At 38.5% G+C, this 12,113-nt stretch overlaps 1 protein-coding gene across 1 annotated transcript in view; it reads right to left on the bottom strand.

The window, feature by feature from the left end:
* Window positions 1-3,228: 3,228 nt before the first annotated feature.
* Window positions 3,229-12,113, bottom strand: part of LOC135079372 (furin-like protease 1) — a 272,148-nt gene continuing 263,263 nt past the window's right edge. Inside the window, exons 11-14 of the mRNA XM_063974015.1 lie at window positions 10,937-11,076; window positions 7,466-7,584; window positions 5,655-5,869; window positions 3,229-4,073 (exon numbers count right to left, since the gene is read on the bottom strand). Coding sequence (XP_063830085.1) covers window positions 3,786-4,073; window positions 5,655-5,869; window positions 7,466-7,584; window positions 10,937-11,076 — 762 coding nt within the window. The 3' untranslated portion in view covers window positions 3,229-3,785. The remainder of the gene's footprint in view (window positions 4,074-5,654; window positions 5,870-7,465; window positions 7,585-10,936; window positions 11,077-12,113) is intronic.

The raw sequence follows: 12,113 nt of genomic DNA, 5'->3' as shown, positions 1-12,113 counted from the left end.
TTTTCTTTTCTTTTCTTTTCAGAATAGTGTTTAAGCATAAACGTAAAACAAATAAGAAACGTAAATGGTATTAACTTCTACACCAGTTAAAAGCAAACAAGCAATAAAATACAAAAAAAATGATAGTAAAATGGATCCACCCATAGAGGACTGGATCTAATGCTCAGAGTGCCACCGTTGGGCACATTAAAATTGTACGTTATTGATGGACTTGACAGTTATTTCTGCGATGACTGTCAGGAGTTACTGCCTAACATGCTATACCCGACGTAGCTTATCCACTTTACCCGACCGGGTCGGGTAAAGCGGATAATGGAAGAGGTTTAGAAAAAGTAATAATTAAGAATGAAGATATTATATTTTGCTACTTTTAACTTTACAATTGCAATTGTGATTATATGTGCCATAAATGAAAACTAAAGGTTGTTCCTAAGTTAAGTATTTCTGTGTTATTTTTTTGTTTTTCCTTAACTTATCCGCGCTGCCCGGGCTTCCCCTATTAGTAGCTCAGTCGATCTTTTGAGTATTATTTTTGTCGCATTTGCCTCTTCAAGCTTAACTACTTCTCATTATTATCGATAGCACTTCGACTAATCGCTGAATAGTTTCATAATATTCCGCTTCAGGAGCGGAGCGGATGTAACGCGCTTATTTATGGGTCTAAACGAACCTAAATTTATGCACAGAATTCCAGTAATAAGTGCCAGTTTTACTTTGCAATATTTTTAATGTCCAATGACAGTAAACTACACCTAATTTGAGGAAAGAAAACTCTAGGAAGTAACTTTTTTTCTTTCTTTATCCGGAGCTGTTAACACCACAAGAAGTACTAATCACTTTCCAAGATATTGGGTTCGCAGTTCGGGAAGTCTGCAAGTGCGATGTAGGGCTTCTATTGGACCCATATTCGGTCCGATCAGCCGAGGTGCGGGAAATGGGACCTTAAGGGCGGGTCGGATTTATTAAGAGGGTCTTGTCCTTGGACGAATAAACCACTGGACATGAAACCCTCTAAGAATCATATGGAAACACGTTCAACCAATTTTTGCGGGGGGAGAGGTATGACAATTGTCAAATAATGACATTTAGTGCTGGAAATAATCGTTAATTTTTTTGTCGATAAATTATGTAAATGAACGAGTGAATGAATGAACCTAATGAGATAAAATTAATCATGCGTTGGATATCTTTATGTACAAATTATTTAAATAATTAATGAATTGGATTGATTTAGACATAATATGCAACAAAGTCAAGTTAGTTACACCATATACAACTAAAGAACGGCAGGACAGATTTTGAAATTGGGATATTGTGTTAGAAGTTCTATAAGCAGTACCATCCCTCTTATGTACCTATTGATTGCCGCATTGCAAAGTTCTTGCAAACCAATTTTATTTTTGGTGAGTACCTACCTATGTCTTGGCTGGATGATGCTTACGAATACGGTCATCATTTCAGCCACAGGACGTCCACTGCTGAACATAGGCCTCCCCCAATGCTTTCCATGTTGATCGATTGGTAGCGGCCTGCGTCCAGCGCTTCCCTGCTACCTTTACGATGTCGTCGGTCCACCTTGTAGGTGGACGTCCCACGCTGCGTTTTCCGGTACGCGGCCTCCATTCCAGAACCTTTCTGCCCCATCGGCCGTCAGTTCTGCGTACTATGTGCCCTGCCCATTGCCACTTCAGCTTGCTAATACGTCGGGCTATGTCAGCGACTTTGGTTCGTTTACGGATCTCCTCATTTCTGATTCGATCTCGCAAAGAAACACCAAGCATAGCCCTCTCCATAGCACGCTGTGCAACTTTGAGCTTCTGTATAAGGCCTATAGTGAGAGGCCACGTTTCCGAGCCATAAGTTATCACTGGTAACACACATTGGTTATACGAGGTAAATGAGCTTAAGACGCAAATAAAATTGGTCATAATATCTTAAAACTTATGAAAGTTTTCTATGGACATATTTTATGTTTCTATGTCAAAATAAATATGTAGGGTTGAGAGGGGGGGGGGGGGGGGGAACCGTTGGTACATTTGACAATTGACATAGACAAGACAAACTATTTACGGTCCGAAACTATGCATAACAAGAAACTAAAACACTTTTGTATGCATATAAATAATTTAGAACTAATTGTCATTTAATAGTTATATTACAATAATGTCACTTTCCCATGTTTACTTATTATGTATCATCAAATACATTTTGTTTTAAATCTTTATTTAACATTTTTCTATTTAACTAGTAAAAGTTATGTGATTAAATCGGACCATAAAACTCTGCTGTCAAAATTCGAGTTTCAAACTCATCAACAATCATTCCGATCAATCACAATAACACACTGACAAAAGAACTTCTTAGGCTAAACTCTATTCACTATAAAATCACGCAAACCCAAAAGTTTGACATAGTCACTAAATGTTAGCAGTACCTCTAAGCTGTACTTTTTCTCATAACTCCCTCTACCCACTTTCTTCTTATATTTAGATCCACTGGAAATGTAAAATTAATTTGAATTATATCAGTTTCGATAAGTTTATCGACAATTTTCAAGCCCTATACATCATAAAAAATAAATGCGAACGAATGAATGAAGTATATAATCCAACCAAATTAAATATGCCACATGTTTTAAGCATTTACCTGTACAATGAGAACTTTTTAAAATTACGTAATTGTATTTTGTTTACATATCAAATTTTATTTATTATACGAAAAAATAGCTACTTTAATAGGTTGAAAATGTAATTACGCGTGAGAAGAAACATTCTTTGAGTGATTGGTATAATTTTTACAAAAAAGTACGGCGCATTTACCCACTTTTCGTGATAATTTTACTCTTCGAGAGCTTGCGTCATACTGACAACCTGAAAACATTTACCATGGCAAATTAGCCTTGGCAAGTGCTAGCGGGGTAAAGACGAAAACGTCACTCGTTACGCGTCCAGTGGTTTATTCGTCCAAGGTCTTGTCCCATAATGATTGAGGCCATATGGCAACGCGAGGGATGATACGTGCAAAAATGCTGACTCAGTGTGATTACAATATCTCCTATTCATCGACGTTCATGGTGGAACTTTTCTATGTAGAAAAAGCTATTGTTGTGTCAAAATACTCGTACGTTAACCCAGTTTTGCCTGAGGAATAGATAGGTATTTGTAGTGAGCTTAATACGTCGTGTTTAATTTACCTTACTACTGTTTTCGTTGTAGGCAAAATGTAGTTCGCAAGCCGCTTTTTTGTAAGCAGTAACTAAGATGAGTAAAACATAAAACAATGAATATAGATTTCAGAAACAAATTAGTTCTGGAAGCTAATTAGGTTAGTTCATCAATTTTACTCCTTTGAGCGTCCAACCTACTTTCCTGAAGCCTCAGAGGAGAGTTAATTATTGTGATCAGGAAATAAACAGGAAAAACATCCCCTTTCAGCACTTAATGTAGGTCAGTGGGAAATATCCGTATTGTTTGATCGGCCTTGCGCAAATCAAACAGTTAATGTTACAGCTTCTCTAATTGTGCGATAAATAAAGCTTTATGTTATTTACAGAGAACGTATTTCTGCTTAACAGGATCAATAAATCGAGCCTACGGTTGCTACAATTGAGTTGATAGCGCTAAATGAAAATATAAATTGCAGAAACATTATGTAAAACGGTTCGATAATGCCTAACGCAATCGTTTAAGTTTCAATGAACACATGTAAAATTTGTCTGACAGTTACAGTTTTTCTGCTAGACTTTGGCTGTTATAGTGTTGCCGCTTGCTATATCTACGGGAGTACTAGGCCGGTAAGCAGGGTGCCCTCGGCGGTCTCGAGCTGGTCGCATCTGGAGCGCTTACTTCTAAACTTAAGCTAGCAGTTAGTGCACAGTCGCTTCTTAACCTATGGGGTCGTTTGGGGGCTGTTTGGCCCCAGGGGAGGGGCAGGGAGAGGAGAAGGAGGATGAGGCACAAACCTAGGCAGTGGTGCGGCGCAGCAAGCGCGTGCGTCGCGCAGCCGTTGCCTGCGTACTGTTGGCCCGTCACGCCAATGTTGGCCGCTGATGACGCGGAGTTCTCCTCGCGGATCTATAACGGATTATGGTTAATAATGGGGACGGTATAAAGTTTAATTTATATGGGTATCTGACGAGTAGGATCTGTAGATATTTATATACAAAGTACTAGGGTAAGTACTCGTACGTGACAGGTAAATAGCACCAACTAAACGAAAAATAATCGCCTTGATGATGATATTGTATTATTTTTAAATTCAGAAGAACATAATTAATATTTTTAGGTGATTATATTCAACTTTTAAGTAATTTCTTAAAGCTGTGAAACTATTTGATTCAGATTGTAAAATGTTATTAGATCAATTAAAATTAATCTAAATATTAATTAATTAGATACAACAGACTAAAAAGATACCTACTAATGAATAAGCTTAGTAGTTTTAAACTAACGGTAATTAGGTACCTACTTCTAATCAAAATCAACAAAGTTATGGAGGAGAAAAATACATAATTCAATTTATTATCAAATTACGTACATAATAAGATTATAAACATATTCTTAGAACTAATCAAGTGCTCGGCTAAGATTAGTTTAACAATTTTAGCTACCTACTTGAAATATCAAAGACAGTTCAATTTTCGTACCACATTTATTATCTTCTTTTCGCGTTGAAGGTCAGCAAAATTGAAATATCTGATTGAGTGAAAACAAAAACATTATTTTGGGGAAATTCTCATTTTGTTTCAAGGCGGCATAATGACAGGATATTAAAAAGTAAAATAGCCTGAAATGATGAAAAAAGTTTGCTTATCTTTGATTGATGGTAGCCTGACGAGGGTCTCAGTTCGTGTGAATTGTCGAGTGATATGTATCGTACCAGGATGAGCTATCCACAACGGAGAAGTGTCACAGCTGGTAATCCCTGATATTATTCATCTGTGACCTACTATGTTCTCTGTTCTGGCAATTCGACAAGATTAGATTTGGTCACCCAGTTCATAAATTGTTCCGCATTTAAATTCATAGCTTTGTTTAGTTCATGCGAAATAAAGAGAGATTTATTCTGAACAGTCAACCCCATTCCGTTTTATTAATGGATGCCCTTTGAAGAGGACGTTATACAAATTAATATAATGTAAATAGTAATAAAAGAACTACAACAACGTTTAAAAACTCGTAAATGCTTTATGCCAATATCATTAATATTGTACATGTGTGGTTTCGCATTTTCCAACAAAAAAATAATCTAAAATACATATTGTTTTTCGATAAAATGGCTTCACCGTATAAGTAGGACCCCTTTCAAGTATTCAATAACGTGGCTTGTACCCAAGGGGGAGGGTTGACATGCTGTTTGTTTTTTTACCAAATAAAAGTGAAAAAGGCTGGGGAGCGTCGGAATTTTGAATCCATTAAAAGGTCCCTAAGGTGGTTTGAAGATATATTGTCCAGTTGTGGAATATATTTATATTTACATCCTTAAACGATAATTTAAATGCAATCGCAAAAAAATAATTTTACCATACTCTGCACTAGTTATATGATATGATAATTTTGGCCCAGTTTTTAGTTGGACTAATTCCAAGTAAGTTCAACATTGGTTTTCCCCGAACATTCCAAGAGCCATTGTCTTATTATTGAAGTTTCACTCACCGAATGGGAGTCATGCCAGACAAGTGCCAAGTCATCTTCGATGGCGTTCTGGCGGACTTCCTCGATGGACTCCCGGTCGCTGGGGCCCGTCCACGAGGTGGCCCCTCCGGCCCCCGGCTGGCCCCCAAGCAAGTTCGTCTCTGGCGACGCATCAAACTCCTGTGGGGGCGTCTCTGTGCCGTAGAATATTAGCTCCCACTGCGAAAGCGGACCCGCTGCGAGAAAAAAACACCTTATATTGATCGGCCTTATACAGAACGCTCTAACATTTCAACGCCGAAAACGGCCGACTAACTCGAGCAAAAATATTAATTGGCAATTTTCTGCATAGCATGGTCCAATTTAAATTGAAACGCAAATAAAATTAAAAGCGTATTTTTCATGGAAAATTCAATAATGCAATAGCATAATTGCTTCGATTGAACCACTTCTGATTTATTGAATCAACTTTACAAAAGAAAGCTAAGGTGTTCATTTAAAATTCAATATACACAGTTTAGTTTAAGGTTTACTCTATGAAGCCAATTAAAGAACTTTACAACTAACAGAACACGCAACAACATAATTTGTTACAAAGAGAGCTTTAACGAAGCACAAATAAAAATGCAAACGTAATCAAAGTGCCTACGAAAGTTAATTGCAACTGAAAACGAAAATCAATTGAAACGGAACACTTCTATTAAATGTAGTTCGCTAAAAACACAAACACGACATGCAAAGAGCGGCGTCCGGAACAAAGGTAATTGACGTGCGGGCTCAAACTAGCGGCCAAATAAACGACGACTACCAATCAGAGGTCTTTACTTCGGAAAACTATTTCGATGTATTCGACTCTCTCGTCTCTTTCACCCAAACTGAGATAGAGTGTCTGAGCGGGATGGCGTCGATATATCGTAACGTTTTGCGGAGTAGACCTCCAAAACATGCATTCCGAAGTACCGTTGGCTTGGAGCGGTGCGGGGTATATACGCTGGATTTTCGGGTACTGATCGAAGAGGCTAGACATCTTGCGGCCTCGGGCGTCGGCCAACGGGTCTGACATGTCCCCCCGGAGGTTCAAACTCAGATCAGGAGCCGCCGTAGTCGTTGTAGTTTTGGTCGTGCTTTCTATCGGGGAGCGCGTGGCCGGCCGACTCTGCTTCGACTTTTGGGCGTTTCTGTTTGGATTTTTCGAGTTTTTGTTTTTCTTTCTCTTGACTAAGCCGACCGTGTAGGTGGGGACGATGGAGACGGCCTTCCCCCGGTTGTTTTTGCGGCCCGACTGCACCACCACGGGCCGCGTCGCGTTGCTCCGGTTCCGGCTCGTAATCGGATTCCGGAACGGTATTGGATCGTTTTTAGCAGCCGGCGTGCTAGTTCCGTATAACGTTAAAGACCAGTCTTGCAATGTCGCTCGACCTATGATATTGAAATAATTGTCTTACACTTTGCTCCTACTTTTTCATCTTACATTTATGAAATTCCAGTGAGTAATGGCTATTATTATTAATTGAAATTCATAATCATAATCTAATTAGGTTTATTCAAAGGAACCTAAATAAAATATTTTAAATTAGGTGACTAGAGTATTCATTAACTTAGAAATGTAATATAAATTAATTAAAATCTTTAATTAATAGACAAGAGTAATTTCGGCAGTCTTGAGATTTATTTGTATAGAAACTACTATTTAAAACTCGTAATTGACAGCAGTAGGTACAAGTCTTGAAAAGTATAATATTAGGTATTAATATTAAATTACAGCTAATTGATTTCAACAAGTTTGTTAGTAACATTTTAGGGTCACTCGACATAAATAAGATACCACTCACCAATATAACGACCTTCATTGGAGACTTCCAGTTGCCACACTCCTAAAGGCGACTCTCCCCACATATGCACCGACATGAATGGCCAAGAGTTGAACCCGGAGTGGGAAGAATCGTGAGCCCTGGGGGAAATTAACATCATACAATAGGGTAGTTTACATCACCAATTACAAGTATGTAATATTTTATTTCCATTATGCTTTAAAAAATAAATAAATAAATATCCTTGGACATTTTACACTGCGCTACTAGTCCCAAACTAAGCAAAGCTTGTACTATGGGTACTAGACAACGAATATAAACATATTTACTAAATACTTTTTTTTGTAAATACGTCATATACTTATTATACATAGAAAATTATATTACATAGAAAACACCCAGTCCAATACAAACAAAAATGTTCATGCACACAAATGTTTGTACTGTGCGGGAATCAAACCCGCTACCTCCAGAATAGTAGTCCGTTTCGAACCACTACACCAAACGGCCGACAAAAAGCACTTTTATACGTCTCAATAACACACTCACAAGAGCTTAAACGCGCTTCACCTATACATTTTTGTCATTTCAATTACAAGGACAAAGTCACAGGTATAAGCTAGTTTATAAAATGATTTTATCACCATCACCTTACGAAGGCACTGTATGTCATGCTTAGACATTATAAACATTCAAGTATACCATGTGCCACTCTATGTTTTTAATTAAAATCTTGTAAAAATCGAACTGCCTAAGGCGGGAATCGAACCCATGTCTTATCGCTTGCTAAATCATTACCAGTCAATGTTTACCCTACACTGTAAGTAAAAAAGACTAAAATAAAATGTTTCCAAAAGGATCGTACCCAGCGATACGCCCACCTAATTAGTTGATTAATATCGATTTAGCTTTTCACTCCGTCCACTCAGCTAATATAACTTTAAAATGTTTGTACAGTAAACTAGCGGGGTACATTTGTGTTTTAGGTCAACTGCTGGCATGATCTACGCGGGACCTAATTGAGATATGCGGGTTGGGGCAAAGTTTGCTTGGCCCAAAGTACTTTAGTTTTGCACACAACCGCGGTTAAATCATGAAGCATATTTGCGGGTCGAAGTAACGTCAAAATTAAGCCATATGAGCCTGATGCGTAATGGGTAGGATGAAATCTATGTTTTAGTTTTGGTTTAGGTGAAGTAGGAACAAATTAATTAAAGTCAGATATGTCAGGCTTTTTGTCACTTACAAATGACGTACATTTATCACTTGTAAACTGTACTCGAACGGTTTTTTGACGGACCAAAATAGGAGAGTAGTTTAGTTACTAAAAGCCTCGACTAGTGCGAACAAGGCTTTAGATAAAGTGACATTCGTGACATTCTATTTCGAGATTGCATAAGCTGGAGCAAAGCGATTTCGAATTAATATTGTCACTTATATTACTTTGTCTAGGAGCGTTGGCGGCAATTGACTGAATTTCTACCCATAAATATCCGTGGATGTACCTACTAAAAGGAGTAATTAACGTTAAGTTACTTAAAGAACAGGAAACAGGGTAAATGATGCGGATAATGAAAACACATTAATGTCAAACTCCAAGTTTGATTGATCACACACGTAAATGAATAATTAACTGAAGTCCCAACTCCGACTTGCATCTTGCTGTAATAAGAGTTGCTGAGTCCCGAACAGTAAAGTTTAGTAATTATGCACTGGGAGAGTTCACGCCACAGTCGCACATTGTTCCAATTTCTATAGCCAGCCATTGTGAGCCAGAATTATCTTGTGTTTCGTTTTTCTTTGTACTAGCATTGAGTTTTACCGCTGCTCTGTTTAAGCACATAACCTTTTTTGAGGAAGCAAATATTTGATTTCAATACTTTTTGTTGTTTTTAATAAAATTGAGCACACAGAATGTGTATACATTACAAATTTGCAAACATACTCGCCTATACCTTTCAGATAAGTCCGTATATTTATTTTATTTAGGCATTTATTTGAGTGCATTTAACCTCGATTTCACCTGACGGTAAGTTTAGATGGGTCTGGCGTATATAAAAGCTTCTTAAAGGCATCATCTATCTTCCTGTTCTCTTATCCAAGTTATAAGAGAAGATATGCAGAAAGAGTCCCTATTTTCTTCCTTGAAGTCTTTGTCCACGCCGTTTTGTCAGACGGAGCACGAGGAACCAACGTTACAAAATTAATCAATTAATTAAGTTAAAAGGTGAATACCAAAAAATTCCAAGCAGTTCTGACCTTCACAAACAAAACAAACGAAAGTAACATCTGCAGTGTTTACTAGTGACGAGTGGGGGCATATTCCCACCGTGGGTGACAGTGACAAGCCTGAACGTGACTCGCAACACGTGGCTCGGAATAAATAAACGAAAAAATAATGGACAAATAAAGGAGCTGCCGTTAACTTGATAAACTAAGTTTGTCACTAATAGAATTTATTTAGTTAGTCGCTTAATGCCACCTGCTTGCTGCTTATAGAGATAGTTGACAAATTCATTATCGGTTTTTTTAACCTTGTGTAACTCCAAAATGTGGCGGTGTCTACAGCAACTTTAACCGCACTCGTAGCTTTTTTCATGCATGACCGAAAAGTCGAATCATTTTTTCTCTTTATACGATCCGTATAAGCCTACCTACCAATATAAGCATATCCCTTCGTATATTTTATGCTATCAAGATGTCGAGAGCAATCAGTAAAGGGGTGAAGACAATCCCCATGTCGTTTGAATTTGGCTCATTATTAGCCAAAATCAGTTCACCTGCTCTGTGTGCCTACCATGAGTTTACGTTAGGTGTGCTCGCTAGCGACTGCGTAAAAAAATGACATTTAAATGTATGACATATTGTGCAGCGCCCCTAGCGGCTACTTTCAAGAAATAAAATCTTCATAGAATTTTTTGACGTATTCGCTAGCGAGCTCACCTAACGTAAACTCATGGTAGGCACACTGAGCTCTAGCTCCGCCTTTGTAAGAACGTTCGTTTCGTTTTCGTTGGCAGGTGACATGAAGCGGCGTAGACGTCTGCTGTCTTCGCGAGTGAATGAAACCTTGCGAGGATACGTGACCGGCGTATGTGGAGTAACATAATACATGAACTTAGACTGCGTTCACTACAGACATGTCTTAACCAATTAGATAGTTGACGGAACCAATCAATGAGCAACTAAGGCTGGGTTGCACCATCTTACTTTAACTTTAACAAACGTCAAAAGTCTGTCAAACTCCGTACAAAAAACACCGGTTATCGCCAAAGTTACGGTCAAAGTCATGTGGTGCAACTCAGCCTTTATGTAATGAGAGTTTTGTAAAGAAGTTAGAATTTGAGACGTTTGGCATCTTGACCATATTATTATCTAATTATTGAGTGACTTCAAAGCAACTTTTTTACAGTCAACGGAAAGCTATTCGGTTTACAATGCTTACATGTACCTATAGTTTGACTGACCGTTTAGCGTCATTCTGTTAGTTACCTGGGTGCCAGTAGGGTGACCTTGGTTCCAGCGGGAGACATGAGCGTGATGCGGACGTCTCCCCGCCGCGCGGCCGATAGAGTCACCCTCGCCTGGACATGTTCTATGTAGTTCACCCCGGGACACGCGTTTACGTCCAACTGTAGAAGAAAAGAAAGAGTTAGAAGCAGGTACATAGATACGCTTTAAATAATTTTATTGTAAACGCTGGAAAAAGAGGTGAGAGTTTCTTGCACTTCTCTTCTCAGTGCTTCTCAGTAATGGAACACTTAGAGTAGGCGCACACCGTTGATTTTTAGTTGGCCGATAGTTGTGCCCGATTTTAAATTGTATGAAGAATCGGCCAAATCGAATCGCGGCGTAGTATGCGCACTCCCATACATGCCCATACTGATCAACTGCCCGACTAAACTATTCTCTCTTATTGTCCCTATGCTAAAGCTATGCATGCCGATGAGTCCCAGTACCTATATCTTTAACCCTACCTACCTGGTTAAAGAGTTAGAGTAGGCGCACACCGTTGATTTTTCGTCGGCCGATAGTTTAGTCGGGCAGTTGATCAGTATGGGCATGTATGGGAGTGCGCACACTACGCCGATTCGATTTGGCCGATTCTTCATACAATTTAAAATCGGGCACAACTATCGGCCAACTAAAAATCAACGGTGTGCGCCTACTCTTAAAGCTAAACTGGGACTTATCGGCGTATACAGCTTTTGGGGCTAGGGGTGTCAGTCTGACTCGGGGGGAGGAAAAAATCTGATTGGCCCTATCACTTCCTTAACGACCGATCTTGCACTCCCCGCATTCAGGTGCTTCCTGTGACCTACAATAGATCGTCGATCTAAGTAGGAGGCTTGCCAAGCCTGTTATTATAATTTTAATTTTCCTGATATTATTCCATTTTCGTTTTGACTAAGTTATTGTTGAAAATTAGGGTTATTATCAGAAACGTGATTATAAGGCAGTTTAACTCGAAATTGGTTGTTATTTGTTTACCAAATACAAATTGTCGGGAAATTGAATCACATTACCTCATTAAAATAAAGGTGAATGTTTATTTAGAGGAAAATAACGTACCATTTGAGGAAACATCTAAACATGTGTTGAACGGAACAAACGTGGACACATGTTTATTTTTCTTGCTGGCGAATAGATGGCGTAATTACACATAACG

The sequence above is a fragment of the Ostrinia nubilalis genome, chromosome 16 (assembly GCF_963855985.1).
Source record: "Ostrinia nubilalis chromosome 16, ilOstNubi1.1, whole genome shotgun sequence".
Lineage (NCBI taxonomy): Eukaryota > Metazoa > Arthropoda > Insecta > Lepidoptera > Crambidae > Ostrinia > Ostrinia nubilalis.
This window is presented reverse-complemented; position numbering and strand designations above follow the sequence as displayed.